The following is a 16,726-nucleotide window of genomic DNA, read 5'->3' on the forward strand; positions in this document are numbered from 1 at the left end:
AGTATTTAAAAGAACGTGTAGTACTGAATAGCAATTATAGGATATATTCCAGGTTTAATAAAATAAGAGTTTTCCCTGGTTTACTGTTTCCTGCTTAAGCAACTAGGGTGGAATTCAAGTTTGTCACGTCCCCCGCCCTCTGAGAGCTGCTGAGTCACGAAGTCATTGTTCGAGAAAGAGGAATGTGTGGAAAATGAATATTAATTACTTTACATCAGTCGCGCAAATAGCGTTCCCAGTGCAAAGAAACGATGGGCGGGAAGAAATACTATTAAAAGTGTGACCGACAACAGCCACGTTCAATAAGACGCCTGTCACTGATCTGAGACTCCCCAAAGGAGGAGACTCGCTGCCAGGGAGACGAGTAGCTAAACGCTCGGGCAGGAAAAAAAAAAAAAGAACCACAAACACCAATCAGCTGTGACCTGTCCAACAAGGTAACCAATCGTCGAGCAGTGAGGAGGCGGGAACCGCGGAGCTGGTCTCCAGAGGATTAGAAGTTCCCCCCTACGTTAACTGTGACTGAAGCGAGCAGCCAATGGTAGACTAGCGTCGCCGGCGCGCCGACCAATCCCGTGACTCGAGAGGCAGGGGCTTGGCGTCGGTCTAGTTCCGTGTGAAAACTGCAGGTTTCGGGTGCAAAGTTTTTCTTAAGCCGTCTGCAAGAGGTTGCGATGTCCAGTGAGAAGAAAATCGACTGGGTGTCCTCAGTTCACAAAAGCGGCACCGAGGCCAGTAGCCCTGACGGCGGCTTTTCCTACCTCGAGCTCGGTTGAGCGACAGTGTTTTCTCCTGGCTCGGAGGACGGCGAGGAAATGATCCATGTAGCTAACTGGCTGCTTGTGGCCGGTGTGAACTTTCGTCTCTGCGGCTAACCGTGGCCGGGTGGTGGTGCTGGTGGAGGTGGGGGGGGGTTAACGGACTTCTGTGGAAAAGAAAAAAAAAATTCAAACGGCGCTGAAAATTCTGGAACGTCAGGCGAGATCCGCTCCTGGCTCCTGTCAGGCCGCGGGGGAATCCTGGCTCGGCGCGGAGCCGCTTGCCCCGTTCTCTCTTGCTTTCTTTGGGAGGGGGAGCCGTGAGGAGGCGGGTTGGAGTACATTTTGAACGCCTGAAAGGCGGCAGCGCCCAGGGCAGAAAATGGACTGCGGGCCGAACCGACTGAAGCTGGCATGCATGCTATCGCTGACCTTCCTCTTCTTCCTGGTGGAGGTGGTGGTGAGCCGCATCACCTCCTCGCTGGCCATGCTCTCGGACTCTTTCCACATGCTGTCCGACGTCATCGCCCTGGTGGTGGCCCTCATCGCTGTGCGCTTCGCCGAGAAGACCCAGTCCACCAAGAAGAACACCTTCGGCTGGGTGCGGGCCGAGGTGATGGGGGCCCTGGTTAACGCCGTCTTCCTCACCGCCCTTTGCTTCACCATCGTCCTGGAGGCAATCGAGCGCTTCACCGAGCCGCAGGAAATCGAAAAGCCTCTGGTGGTCATCGGCGTCGGGGCCGGCGGGCTGCTCATCAACCTGATCGGCCTGGCCATGTTCCACGGCAGCTCGGGCGGCCACGGCCACTCCCACGGTGGCGGCCCCGCCGGCGGCCACGGCCACCCCCACGCGGCCGGCAAGAACCACCGCGGCCGGGAGCGCTGCGCCGAGGAAGGAGCTGCCATCAGCAAAGAGGAGACCAACAATCTGGTGGAGAACGGCATGACTTCGGAAACTGTGCCAGGGAAAGACGGTGAGAGAGCCTGCGGCAATGCGTGGGCTGCGGTTATAAAATCGCCTCGTAAACGGGATTGATTCTGCGGAAGGGGCTGGACTGGGAACAGGGAAGGAGTGGGGGTTACGCAGCTGTCAGGCCTTTGGGAAATAGAAAGTGTTTCAGAAGCTTTGCCACCCCTTCACTAAACCTGGTTAGGGACACAGCTGCAAAATGTGATGGTTAGGGTGTCACTGTGTGGATGTCCTTCTTTTTTTTTCTTCTTAATACTGTCTCAAGAGCAATGTTACGCTTTTAGTATTTTTTTTTTTGGTTCAATTATTGGTGTTATAAACACAAAGAGGTACATTTTCAAAGAAATAGTTGGTATTTACGACTCTGATGAAAGTTTTGGGTAGATGAAATGAAGCCATGTAAAGGGATTTTTTAGTGACCTAAGAGTAAGCACTTACATACTGTCCCAGAAAGAAACGTTTTAGGGGCATGTTTGAAACTAGTCAGGAACATACAGAGCTGGGGCCGGATTTAAGATGATGGCACCTATAGGCAGTCAGTTTAGGGCAACAAGATACTTGCCTTCCCCTCTCCCTGGAAAGTAGATTATAGAGGAGGAGTTCTGGTTTTTGGATATCTTCAGAATTTGATGCCCAAAGCACATCCATATATTGCCTATACCTATATTGGGCCCTGGTCTGCATATTGCTTATCCTTAACCCCGCTATAAATACCTGTGGGGTTCCACAGTGTGCATACTTGTAGCGGGATTAAAGGGAAATGTATCCGGAAGTATGTTTTGGGCAGAATTAAGATATAACATTTACATTTTGCAGTGTCCTATTTCGTGGCTAAATTTAGCCCCCACAAAAAGCAGATGTGGGGGCTAAACTGCAGGTCAGTTGTACCTGTGAGCAATATTTGAAGGGGAAAGTATGTGTAAAGTTTCCCATAGTGAATGTTGTACAAATTTTCTGGCACTTGCTCCCTTAATTTAAAAATGTCTGCATCTAATAAACAAGTAGCTAATAGAGATGTAAATAACATTTCAAAATTTAAATATTGAAACTATTGAAATGTAATCATTTAAATAATATTTACATGAACCACCTGCAGCTATGGGATGAGGGAGAGATGTGCTCCCTGCCTTTTCCCTGAGGAGCTCACGTGCTCCTGGGCTAACCAGAGGCAGCCCAGCCTGTGGCCCTATGCAGCATGCTGGGAAAGGGAAATCGGGAAGTGAACAATTTCCCTGACTCCCAGTAGGAAATAATGTTTAATATAGTAAACACTAAGATTGCAGTTTAAACAACTACAATAGATGTTAAATATCAACTAACTTATGTACTTTGTTCAACACCACTTAAGTACATCTGCGTACTTACAGCTGAGTAACAAACAGATCTTCACAGATAATGTAGGTAGGTGGGTGTCTTGTGTTTTGAAAATCAGCTGGGTTTGTGCAGGCTGAAAAGTATACCATACTTTTGAAGTTAGGAGCTCTATTGAACATTTATTCTAAATTCTTTGAGGTTTTTCTGAAGAATAGACATATAGGGATAATTTTGTACTGACCACATACATTTTTCAGGTTGTTACATACAAAAGTTACACCAATTTTCAAAGCAAGCTTATGCATGCAAGTTTTTTGCTTTGAGAATTATCCTGGCAAAGCTCCCTGCAAATGTTATACTGATAACTTGTGTCAGGAGTCTTTATTCAAAAAAATTTACATGCATATTTTTCAAAATTCAAAAGTATGTGTGTAAATCCAAACTCCGTCTAGACTTTCTGCTGAAGTGCCTTTCCACTATGCCAGGAGTGGCCAACTCAGGTCCTCAAGAACCACAAACAGGTCAGGTTTAAAGAGTATCCACAGTGATTATGCATGAGAGAAACTTGCATGTTCTGCCTCCATTGTATGCAAATCGCTCTCATGCATAGTCATTGTGTATATCCTGAACATTTGGACTGTTTGTGTCTCTCAGGACTAGAGTTGGTCATTCCTGTATATCAGGCAGTTTTCACATTGGCCATTTATGCAGGTAAAGCACTGTTTTACCTGTAGAAGGCCCTTTAAAAATTGCCCTCAAAGTATAGGCTTTAGGTTTATAAACAAACATTTTTAACACTTGTCTTCCTAGGAACCCAAGTTTTGTGAGTCATTATTAGGTTATGATCTATGGGATGGAAATTGTACTAGATTTAGGTTTTCCAAAGTCTTGAAGTTGCCAATGTCAAAGATTTGATTTTGACTGTGTTTAAAGTTTGGAACAGTGAGCTAACTCTGATTCCATGTCTGAGCACGGATGGGTTGTGAGAAGTGAGTCTTGTGAGGTTAATATGAAAAAATTAATTCATAAGCCACCTCTGGAAGTTGTAGAGATACCACCTAGGTTTCATAAACTCTTGCATACAATGCTCATAGAATACATTATCTGGGTAAATGTAGTGTTTATTGAATTCATATACAGAATTTAAGTATTTTTTACATTAGATTCTGACATGATTGTACTGAAAAGTCTTAGTATTCTTGTTCATTCTTTCAAAATTCCAATTTTCTTATCTGTGCTTCCATTCAATTTTTTTGTACAATGTAAATGAGATCTGTTCAGCTTTATTCCTTTATACTATATCTTTCAAGCTTATTCTTGAGTGCTGTAGCAGAATACTTACTGTTCTACCAGCTCAAATTCTGCTGCAGCCATGTAATTCCACTTATCACTTATATAGAGATTTCCAGTTAAGGAAAAGGCAATTTTTAAATTGCTCAGTCTAATTTACAGATGTATTTAGGCCCTTTCTGTTTTTGTAACCTGTTGCACCTCTGTACCTTTTATGTCATTCTTGGATGCTTTTTGCTTTCCCTTGTTCAAGGCAGGTTCCTTATTGCTTCCATGCTTTTGCTGTTCTGGCTTCTATACTTGAGTCTGAAACAAATTACCCATGATTATTAAGGACATTGTCAATTCCATCCCTGGCTATATATTTCAAAATTGCCTATCCTGATGCAAAGTTTCATCAATAATACTTTGTGCTTCATCATTTACTGATATTTCCTTTGAAAGTATGTATTGCTACAGTTAAGTTCTTCTTTATGTAAGGCACCCTAAATGCTGAACATATATAATTTTAGAAAAGGCCTGGAATCACACAAAATAAGAAAATTAATTCTCGCTGGAGTTAAACACACTTCTTAAGGAAAGAGCTTGATCTGGATCTAGATATAAATAAACTAGAGCTGAGCAAGTCTTGTATAGCCAGAGTCAAGTACTTAAATTGCTTACCTGTTGTCTTTGGAGATGGTGAGCTGAGCCAAGGTTAGTGCTGCCTCTCTGCCTGCTTTCTTTGCTGTGGCACCTTGCTACTGTTCTCTCCTCTTGCAGAAGTACACTACAGACTGTGAGAAGCTAAGCGAGCACTGCCTCTGGGAACCCTTTTTTTTTTCTACTCATGCACATCCACTTTTAAGGCAAAAAAATGCAGTGGAAGAGGTCAGGGAGGAGAAGCTACAGGGATAACAAGCACAAAGCCTATGCTGCTTTGGGAAGGGGAGATAGGGAAATATGCAGGCTGGGATGAATTATAGGGGAAGAGAAGAAGCAGCAAAGACAGTGGTTTAGGTAGAGGTAATTAAAATTCAAAATCTGATGGTATTTGTATTTCATTTTGGCTATTATTCCTGGTCTGCTTCAGCTTAAGGAGGAGACATGTATAGTTCCAATGGAGCCATCTACCAAAGAAATCCTGGATGCTAGGAGCAGAACCCATTTGCTCCAGTTTCCTCTGTGTCTGCAGCAGGCTGACTGACAGCACAAGGATGAAGGGATAGTATGCACACTTTATCCCTATGGTTCCTTCCTTCCCTTGACTTTGTTTAGAAATGAAACACATGGGAGGAAGAGGAAAGGGACTGACAGCATGTGCTATCCCTGCATATCTATGCTGCTAGTCAGTCTCTTTTTGATTCTTTGTGATATTTCTCATATTGTCCAGCAGGCCTGGTCTCTGTGCTTGAGAGGCAGATGTTGAAGGTAGGTATGAGAGCAGGTGAAGGAGATATGAAGGGACTGGGAGCAGGAAGTTGAAAGCAAGGGAATGGTAAAGGATTAAGAAGAGGAATGGGGTTTTGGAATAGGGAAGAAATCCAAGGCTGGCAGCTGAGACAAGCAGATGGGAGGACCTGGAATGGGTAGTGAGAGGAGGAGATAAAAGTTGAGGGAAGAGTTGGAGAAATGCAGGTAAATTAAGATGGTAGTGATTAGAGGGAGAGAGGCTTATTAGGAGCTAGCAAATACGGTGCCTTGCAAAAGTATTCGACCTAAAAAGTCAGCAGATTTGTGTGGATTACAAATGTCACACAGATTGTTCCAGATAGTATGTTGGTTGCAAACCAGTATGCTCTTAAAGTAAATTTTCAGTCACAGTTAATTATTTATCTACATTTTTTTGTAAAAAAATAAAAACTGAAAAATGCTGCTTGTATACGTATTCAACACTTGTGCTATGGAAACTCCAAGTTTACACAGATGAAAATTATTGCCCTAACAGTTGGGTTATAATTTGCTTCTACCTGTGAATCATTTAAAAAAAAAAAAAAAAGTCAGTTTTTATGGATAAAAGACCCCCTATTTCCAGTAAGATTGGTCAGACTGTGAATCTGAAGGAAAGCTGTGAAAATAAAGACCATTCAAAGGAAATTAAAGAAAGTTTTATAAACGTGCACAAGATAGGAAAAGAATACAAAATAATATCCAAATGCTTGGATATCACAGCGAGCACTGTTGGATCAATTGTGAGGAAATGGAAGCTGCATCATGCCACTTAGACAAGGCCATCACTCAAACTCAGCGTAAGGGAAGCCACAGAGAGACCAACAGTCACTTTTGAAGGAGTTAGAGTTCAGCGGCTGAGACTGGAATGGAGGTGCACATATCAAGAGCTCTGTATTCAACCGACCTACATAGGAGGGTGGCTAGAAAGAAGTCATTACCGAAGGAAAACCCACATCAAAGCACATTTAGAGTTTGACAGGAAGCATCAGTGACCCAGCTAAAATGTGGAATAAAAGATTTGTGGTCGGATGAGAAAAAAATTGAGCTTTTGGGCCAAAATTCAAAACACTGTGGGACAGGTGCTAAACCTATTGGGGATTTTTGCTCGAGTTTTAGCACGGGTTTTTCAGCGCTAATGTAGCCCTGGTCTGTAAAAAGGGCTTTAGAGCCAAAAAAAATCCCAACTAAAAAACCCACGGAAGGCTTAGCTCGGTTGCGTGCTGTCCTGAAAGGGTCGCTTGTCAGGTCCTTTCACTGACAAGCGAAAGTGATTGGATCAATCAGCAGTGAATAAATTAATCTTAAGTGCCCGACACTTAATATTGATTTTTTTCACTCCTCACTGTCGAGAGAGGATTTGGGGTCTGGCAAGCTTTATTTTAAAATGTATCTGTAAATCCCCACACCTCTATTGTTATCATTCATCAGCGCATTCACTTCTTGACCTTCATACTAGGCATCATTGTGTGGTGATCCATACCATTTTTTCACTCTGCCTTATATATAATCATTGGTCATTGGTCAGTCCATATTATTCTTTTTTTAAATTTTTCTGTGCTTAAGTGCTCTGTGCATTAAAACTCTTCCAATATAAATTAACTGTACTCTTGAACAGTATTCTCAATACTTATCTTGAAATTGAATTGGTTCTCAGTATATTGTTATAACAGCCCGAGTCTCGCCAAAACCGATGGTTCATAGCAATGTGACCGATCCCACATTGCCGTGTCTATGCCCGACACTGTACAGGTTTCGGACGTTGTCGTCCTTCCTCAAGGGCAAACATCTGCGCCACAAGAACAAATATATATCAGCGAAACTTCAACATTATCTTCACAAAGGCTCAATCGTGCAACAGCTACTTACTCATTTCAACATCATCATGGCTCTCAGCGTTTTTTGTTCATCTCTTCCGGTTTAAATTTCCCGCCTCCATTTTTAAAGTCCCCTGTCTAACGTGACGTCTCTCTACGTCACTTCCAGTACTACAATGAATACCACTCTATCATGCTGTTAAGACCCAATGGCATCACTGTGTGCATACGGAAGATCCACTGCTGCTCCTTTAAGTTTAATAAAAAATTGGGATCGCCACCTCGCATGTTACTTGAAACCACCTCCAACACCCTCCATTGGAGTTGTTGGAAGGTGTGTTGTTTTTCTAAACAATGAGCCACCATCGGGGATAATGTTTTTCCTGTGGAGATGCAGCTACGATGTTCAATTAACCTGACACGTATTTGACGTTTCGTGCGCCCTATATAATAAAGATTGCAAGGGCACACTATGATGTATATTACTCTTGAAGTATCACACGAAGAATGTTGCCGTGCTTTATGCACTTGCCCATCTTTATCCAGTTCTCTCCTTCAATAACTTGACTACACACAGAACAATGTTTGCAGGACCAATGTCCCTTCTTTTCATTGGAATTGATCGATGTGATAGGTGACAGGAAGGAATGCATAACTAAATCCCCCACATTCTTACCCCTGCTATATGCAATTATAGGAGACTCCCTAAAAATACTATGTATTTTCAAAACGGACCAATGTTGATGTATTACCTTAGAAATCTTGCCACCCTGGCTAGAATATGGCAGTGTGCACACTATGCGGGTTTCTTCTCTATCTACCGGTGTATCTAAAAGAAGCCATTGTCGTTCAGCGTTGTACGCTCTTTTGTATGCTCTTTTGATATATTTCACTGGATAACCTCGTTCTAGCAGTCGCAGTTGCAGCAATTCAGCTTGTCGTATAAATTCACTTCTAGTACTACAAATCCTGCGCAGCCTAAGGAATTGGCCTATTGGTAAATTCTGACGTAAATGATGAGGATGAAAACTCGTATAGTGTAGAAGTGTATTCCTTTCGCACTCTTTTCGATATAACATGGTAGCAAAATTTCCGTTGGCATACTGAACAGCAATGTCCAAAGAATTTATATCTGTATGGTGATAAGTGCTAGTGAACTGTAAATTCACATCAAGTGTGTTTAACCATTGTAAGAATTCTTGAAGACTAGTTTCATCTGCATGCCAAATACAGAAAATATCGTCAATAAATCTTGTCCAGTGGGAGACTGGACTGAACTGTGGCTTATGGTACAGTTTTTCTTCTTCAACTTGCCGCACGTATAAATTGGCCAAACTCGGGGCCATGGTTGCACCCATGGCGGTCCCGTTGACCTGCTTATACCACATGTTCTTGAAGACAAAATAGTTTTCGCATAATGCTAATCTTGCTATTGCCATCAAAAAGGATGTTGGAATCCGATGCGGCCGTTCTCTGTTATCCAAATAATTCTCCAAGATTACTAAAGTGTCTTCTTGAGGTATTGACGTATACAAAGATTTTATATCTAGAGTCACTAAAATCACTGGATCTGTTACATGTAGCTCTTGTAATTTGGATAGCATGTGTTTAGTGTCTTTACAGTAAGAAGTCGCACTCTTCACCATAGGATTGATGATCACATCTATAAACGTCGAAAGAGGTTCTAGGAGGGAACCGATTGTAGTAACAATTGGGCGGCCCGGAGGGTTGTGCAGATTTTTATGCACTTTGGGAACCATATACAAAGTTGGAAAACACGGAAATTTCACTCGCAAAAATTTGACTTCTTTAATAGTCCAAAAACCTTCTGCAAAGGCATCTTCTGTTAGTATTTCAATCTGGGATTGCAAGTGCTTCGTTGGATCCTGTGCCAGGCTTTCATAAGTGTGCAAATCTTGTATGTGGTCTAAGACCATTGTCTCATATTTCTCCCGATCTAAAATGACCACTGCCCTGCCTTTGTCTGCTTTTTTAATGACAATCCTGTCATCTTTTTGCAAATTATACAGAGCCGCAGATTCTTCCCGACTCAAATTGTAATACGGTGGAAACTTAATTTTTTCTAGTTGTTCTAAATCCCACATCACCAAATCAATGTATGTCTTTATTGCTGGATCTGTGGTACCAGGAGGTAACCACGTAGATTTTGGGGAAACCAACGAGCAATCACATTTAGTTTCGATTTTTGAAAAAATTTATATAAAAATCGACGGCACATAAATGGATCATAAAATTGATATGGCACAAAGGATAATCCTTTAGCTAACACTTGTAATTGCGCCTGATATAAACTAATATCTGATAAATTTAAGACGTTGGATACCTGGTTTGGGACCTGGTCCACGGGCGTTGCTCTATATCTGGAGCCGCTGGTTGACGAGTTGTTCGAAAAAACCTTCTATTGTGTGATCGGTATGAAGAACGATAATTACTTCTACCTCGTTGAGGATATTGGTTACTGGCTGATTGAAGATTAGTTGCATTATATGTACTTTCTTCATCAGATGTAGATGTAGACATATCTTCTGAAGAACCTGCGAAGACTACTTTTCTAGGCGGAGCATTCTTCTTACGTTGCCAAATATATATTTGGCCTGTGGAGTAATCTTTTTTGTCCCTTTTAAATTTTTCGATCTTACTTTGTTTCAAATCGGAACGAAATTTGTCTAAAGATTGATTCATCTCATGTAAATGTTGTTCATATATTTCTAAAGATTCTGAACGTTGTAATCCTTGTTTAATGCCTTCTCCTTCGCTACGCACTGTCTCAGCAATCTTGTCAGTAGTTTCCACTAAAAGTAACATAATGTCCAGCAAACATTTGTTTAAAATTTGTATCCACCGATTAACAAATTCTGTGTCTTCTGCATAAATCGAAGGCGATATACTCATGCGAAGGCCTCGTGGAATCATTTCTGATTTAATATACTGCAAAAGTGTCGCAGAATGCAATTCTAAGCGTGTTTGACGTTTTTTCGCTGTAAGCAACTGATCCCAAGTTTGTATTTCACTTGCTACCTCGTTATTTTCCAATAATAAATGTCCCTGCAAGGCTTGTGTAACTTGTTGGTCCGGGTAGCTGTACACGTTGGTCCACATCTTTTTGGTCGATCACTGGATACCCTTGTGCAAACAAATATGAACCATCGGTTTTGGCGAGACTCGGGCTGTTATAACAATATACTGAGAGCCAATTCAATTTCAAGATAAGTATTGAGAATACTGTTCAAGAGTACAGTTAATTTATATTGGAAGAGTTTTAATGCACAGAGCACTTAAGCACAGAAAAATTTAAAAAAAGAATAATATGGACTGACCAATGACCAATGATTATATATAAGGCAGAGTGAAAAAATGGTATGGATCACCACACAATGATGCCTAGTATGAAGGTCAAGAAGTGAATGCGCTGATGAATGATAACAATAGAGGTGTGGGGATTTACAGATACATTTTAGACATTATAGTGATTCCCATCTCATAAGGTGATTTAGAGGTTGATTACAGGGGGTATTTGTTTGCACAAGCTTTATTTTAAGACATGGACCTTCCAAATGCACCATTTCAGGTAGAGGACCCCAGGGTCCGACCAGGACTGCTTGGCCCATCGGGCCAGACCTTGGGGGTGGGGGGGGAGCTTTGGACAGGTCAGCCAGTGGTGTGCTGGTCTGGTTCTAAGCATCAGGTCTGAAGAAATGGATGCTCATATTAGTGCCCGATGCAGTTATTGCCACACGGCCACATCTCCTGGGCGCCCGATGCATTTGAGTATTAAGGACGCACAATTTTTCCCTAGTGCTTCTTTTTTAACACAGTTCATTTTCAGTATTGTATCAAACGCCCAGAAGAGTGACTGCGCACGCACATCTTATTGCATTGTGCCGTATATGTGGCGCAAGACTAACACTGCCCATTCTTCAGCAAACACCATCCTATCAGTAATGCATGAGGGTGGCAGCATCATGTTATGGGCATGCTTTTCCTTGGCGGCACTAGGCATCCAGTTAAAATTGAAGGAAGGATTAGTCTTGGGGGAATTCTGCGCTACTGCGGAGCACAGAATTTGCACAGAATTGCCATTTTCTTTGCAGAATTTGACAATTCTGTGCAGAAAATGGCAGAGGAGACCCTAGCATGCTGTGAACGGGAGCACGCAAAGATGAAGGCTCCGGCAAACTGTGGGATGCTTGCTGTTCGCAGCGAAAATGAAGGCCCCCGGTGAGAGTGAAAGTATGTGTGTGAGAGGGGAGGGGGTGAGAGTGGAGGGGTGAGCAGGAGGGGGTGTGAGAGAGCATGGGAGGTGAGGGTGGGGGATGCTTGAGTGTGGGTACCAGAGAGAGGGAGCCTATATGAGGAAATTGTGAAGGAATGTGTATGTGTGTGAGATTGGGAGCTGTTGTGTATGAAAAAGGGATCGTGTGTATGTGGGGGTGCTAGCCTGTGTGAAGGAATTGTGTGAGAGGGAGCCTGTGTGAAGGGGTGCGTGAGAGAGAAACATAGGTAGCCTGTGTGAGGATGATTGTGTGAGAGAAAGGGAGCTTGTGTGGGTGTGTGTGTGAGGGAGCCTGTATGAGGGTGCATGTATGTGTTTTAGAGAGAGGAAGCATGTGTTTTGAGAGAGGGAGGGACTGAAGGAGCCTGTGTGAGGGGCAGCACTGAGAACGGGGTCAAATTATGGGAGTGGTGATAGAGTTGAAGGAGTTGAGCCTACAGGTGGAGGGGAGAGATACTGGCAGGTGGAGGAGTTGGGGCCTGAGAGGGCAAAGTGGCCAGGGGAGTAGGGAGAGCGAGTGGAAGGGACACTTACAGCGAATTTCTAGGGAAATTCTGCTCAAAATATTTAAAATTCTGCATCTTTAAGTAATAACTTTTTTCTGTCTTAATTTAAAATGTAATTACTTAGTCTGTCATGTAAATTGTGTTATTTTGACCAATATAAAGTTTGCAAAATTTTGAATTTTTTTTGCGCCCAGGAGTATAACTTGCTTATGCTTGGTCTGAAATTGTCTATGCCTTACCTGTGTTATTGTGCTCTTTTGGGGCAAGTTATATATATAATGTTGAGCAGCAGTTGTGTTCATAATAATTTATATTATTTTCTTTGTAGCAGGTACCCTGAAAGGACACACAGATCACAAAACAAATGGGAATGTTATATTTCAAGATCCCTCAGTTACATTGGAAGAAACTGACACACAGCTTAATATGCGAGGAGTTTTTCTGCATGTTCTTGGCGATGCCTTGGGTTCTGTGATTGTTGTAGTGAATGCTTTGGTCTTTTACTACATTTGGAAGCCCTGCCCTGAGGATGGACTATGTGTTAACCTATGTGTTAAAAGCCAATGCCTAGACCATGAACATCAAAATGATACTCTTGTAAAACTAGAACAAGATGCTGCAATGGCTGGTCCTTGTTGGGTGCTATTCTTGGATCCAGCTCTCTGTTTGATGATGGTTTGTATACTTTTATACACGACTTATCCATTACTTAAGGAATCGGGTCTCATTCTTTTACAAACTGTTCCCAAACAAATTGATTTTCGTACTTTAAATGAAAAACTAGTCAAAGTTGATGGCGTTGAAGCAGTCCATGACTTGCATGTGTGGCAGCTTGCAGGCAGCAAAATTATTGCCACAGCACATATAAAATGCCATGATCCAGCAACGTACATGGATGTGGCTAAGCGCATTAAAGACTTCTTTCACAATGAAGGAATCCATGCGACTACCATACAGCCTGAATTTTCTTCTGTGGGCCATGGAGGAAAGGATTTGAGAGGTTCATATTGTGAACTATCCTGTAGAAAGCAGTGTCCAATGAAGCAGTGTTGTGAGAGACGAAATATCACTAGACAGCAAAGTTCAGGTGCAATTACTTTAGAAAGCATTGTAGAATCTCCAGAAAATAAAGCCCAAAGAACTAAAACACATGAAGATGCAGCATCTGTTGTGTTAGACGGGGACACAGACACAAAGCAATTTGAATCATCTTTGTAAATCCAAAAGTTACGATGTTTTTGCAGGATATAAGGACTGACATGTATACCAGCTTACCATACGGTGTAATTGCTAGGTCCCTGTTTTCATGATCCACAATTTTAGAGAGTATCTTTTATTGTGACAGCTTTGAAATTTGGTAGCATAAAAAGTGCATCCAACAAGAATTTCAACTTAAAAATCACTTGACTGTACGTTATACAAAAAAATCTTGGATTGGAACTTTACAATTTGAATGTAAAAAGTCGTATGATTGAATACCACATACAAGTGACTGTTGAATAAAATAGTTCCCAGGATTATATTGCCTGAACTAAGGGCTAGCAGCAGTATGTCATGAACAAAGATATTTTATGTGGAAGACAAATAGTTAACTGATACTGGGTGGGTGCAGTCGGGTAATATTTCTTGTATTCAGCTGTTTGGGGTTTGGTTTTTTTTTTTGGATCTGCAGAAACAGTGAAATGATGAGAACTCGCATGAAATATTAAGTCCATTTTGCATTTCTTTAACTTGTTCTCTTGGCTTGCAGGCAATATTATTTTACTGTTTTAGGCTATGTGATGATCTTTCAACTAATTCAAGCACTGCAAAAATCGTAGTGGTTAATAAAAAGAACCATTGAATTTGATGTGTCATGTTTCCATGAAAGTAGTAATATGTGTAAACTGTTGACTGCTTGCATGGTAACTAGTTGCCCCCCTCAACTCCCTGACACTGCTTCCAAACAGCAATACAAATAGAAAAATGAGTTATTTTGGAAAAAGGAGGGTTAGATGGAGAGAGAGAGAAATGTTAATGTATTTTACCTAACAGAGAATGGACTTGCTGGATTATAGAAGTAAAGGACTGCCTCTCTGAATCAGAAAAAGGCCATCAAGGGGATAATAAAAGCTTTCAGATATTATAATGTCCCATCAGTCAGGTTTCCTTGTTTCATGGACATTTGTTTTTCCATTATAGCACTCCAGACTTTCATATTTGTAAGTTTATATATGCAGTCATTTTTATAAATCCATGCTCCTATACTCCATTGTTATCCAAGTTAGGAAATATTCATTTTAACTAGTCAGTTTTACATGTGAATTAAAATTTTGATTGCAAATTAGGTCTTAACATATGTTAAGACAAGTTTAGCAATGTCTATAGTGTTATCTCATCTCATAAACTTAAAGAAGGTTTGGCTTTTTCCATGCAAAAAGTGAATTTTGAGTATAAATAAAAAAAGAAAAGAGAATTAGTTGTGTGATTTGGAATTTTTTGTAGTCTTTCCCTTTTCTCATAGAATATATTTGTACAAGCAGGGTTTTTAATTTTAAAAAAATGCCTGTGCTATTTGCACTTTTTATACACCCTGCTATGCAAGTTTTCTGAAAGTACCTGCCTTGTACAAGATATGTATGGAACATATAAGTGAACTGATTGTTAAACTTTGCTTTAATTTTTATTTTTTATTTTTTTGTGTGTGTAGACATTTTATGCACTTCTTACCAAGAAGTTATAAGCCAAGTGGTTTCTTAGAACCTACTTTAAAGATAGAAGGTATAAACTGAGTGAGCCTGATTCAAATTTTGTTGCAGGCATATGTCTCCCATGTAGAAAATTCTATATACTGTACTTTTATTTGAAAGTGACATGCACATAAGAATATAAGATGTGCCATATTGGGTCAGACCAAAGGTACATTGAGCCCAACATCCTATTTTAGACAGTGGCCAATCCAAATGACAAGTACCTAGCACATCCCAAGGAGGAAATCAGTTCCTTGTTGCTCACTCCAGTGGATAAGTAAGGCTTTCCCAAGTCTGCCTGGACTTTTCTTCTAGGAACTTTCCAAACACTTTTAAACCCAGCTATGCTAGATGCTTTGAACATATCCCCTGGCAACAAATTCCACTGCTTCACTGTGGGTTGGGTGAAAAATACTTTCTCAGATTTGCTTTAAATCTGCTATTAGTGCTAATACTAGAGAAGCTACAAAACTATCTGAAAGTGTAAATAACTTCTCTATTTACCTGTTCCACCCCATTCATGATTTTATAAACCTCTATCATATCTCTTCTTGGTTATCCAAGACATTATTTCAATTCAAAATGGTATTTTTTAGTTATTTTTTAATTTTGTTTACTTGTTTTATTGCCATGTTAGTAGAAGGCCTACAATTTCTATCACTTTTTTGGATCAGTTTGGTTCGTGTTGATTTTATTGCTAATGACATCACATGGTATATGAACCAATTGAGCAGCAGTGAAAGCCCTTTGTGATTTTCAAATATGACTGCTCTTAGGCATGCAGAAGAATTGTAAGGGAGTGGCTTAGAACATGGATACTAAGTATTGCAACATATAGTTCTGGACTATGCTGCACTTGGATTATTTCCCCTTTTTAAAGGGAATACAGTCTTTGACAGTAAGTTGCAACTTGCCAGAGAACTACTTGTATTGAATTGGATTTTAAAGGAAATTATTAGATAGTGCAGACTAATAACTTCATATAGTTTCTTTTGAGTTTTATATTAAGTACAGTTTGTACTGTTTACACCAGATCTTTTTATTGTCTGTACTGTAACATATACCATATGTTACCAGATAGAACTTCTAGGAAATAGCATAGAAAGTAAAGTGAGGCTCTAGCTGATATAGCAATGGACTGACTTTTATAAACTATGCTATGCATAGCTAAAGAGTTTTGTATACATTTGTGAAATGCAGCAAATACTTTACTTAAAGGCAAGATTTCATATTTTGTTTATTAAATTATTTGGATCCTTTGTGACTAAACCACAGTCTATTTATTCTCTGGGGTTGTCACACTTTCCAGGAATCTACATAAAGTCCAATGTAAAAGCAGTGGGAAGTACAGTATATGCATTTTTCCGTGCCGTGGCCTGTGGTATATTTTAAAAAAAAGTAGCATCAGTGCTTTAATCATGATTTATTTAACTATTAAGTTAACATCTGCTATAAACTGCTGCTTTGATGTTTCTCTTAAGACTATCCCCAAAGACTGATTAGAGACATTTTCATTGAGATGTGGTAAAGTAAAACTAAATTGTTATCAGTCTTCATTCTGATAGGTTTTTGAAATGCTGTAATGGATTAAACTGGTTAATAAAATAACATGAATAAGTA

The 16,726-nt window shown here is 40.7% G+C and overlaps 1 protein-coding gene across 2 annotated transcripts; it reads left to right on the top strand.

The window, feature by feature from the left end:
- Nucleotides 1-549: 549 nt before the first annotated feature.
- On the top strand, nt 550-14,832 carry SLC30A1 (solute carrier family 30 member 1). Of its 2 annotated transcripts, none has more exons than XM_029593260.1 (2): nt 550-1,732; nt 12,709-14,832. In XM_029593260.1, the coding sequence occupies exons 1-2, from the start codon at nt 1,141-1,143 to the stop codon at nt 13,593-13,595; spliced, it is 1,479 nt and encodes a 492-aa protein (XP_029449120.1). In that variant the 5' UTR covers nt 550-1,140; the 3' UTR covers nt 13,596-14,832. The 2 variants fall into 2 exon arrangements, with proteins under 2 accessions (XP_029449120.1, XP_029449119.1); XM_029593259.1 differs by having other exon boundaries at nt 552-1,732; nt 12,706-14,832.
- Nucleotides 14,833-16,726: the final 1,894 nt, after the last annotated feature.

The sequence above is a fragment of the Rhinatrema bivittatum genome, chromosome 3, assembly GCF_901001135.1.
Source record: "Rhinatrema bivittatum chromosome 3, aRhiBiv1.1, whole genome shotgun sequence".
NCBI classification, from domain to species: domain Eukaryota; kingdom Metazoa; phylum Chordata; class Amphibia; order Gymnophiona; family Rhinatrematidae; genus Rhinatrema; species Rhinatrema bivittatum.

What these genes read in the sequence shown, in the direction of transcription:
- SLC30A1 (XM_029593259.1), top strand. Translation starts at nt 1,141, where the DNA reads ATGGACTGCGGGCCGAACCGACTGAAGCTGGCATGCATGCTATCGCTG. An exon ending in AACTGTGCCAGGGAAAGACG is followed by an intron (nt 1,733 to 12,705) that starts GTGAGAGAGCCT and finishes TTTTCTTTGTAG; the next exon opens with CAGGTACCCTGAAAGGACAC.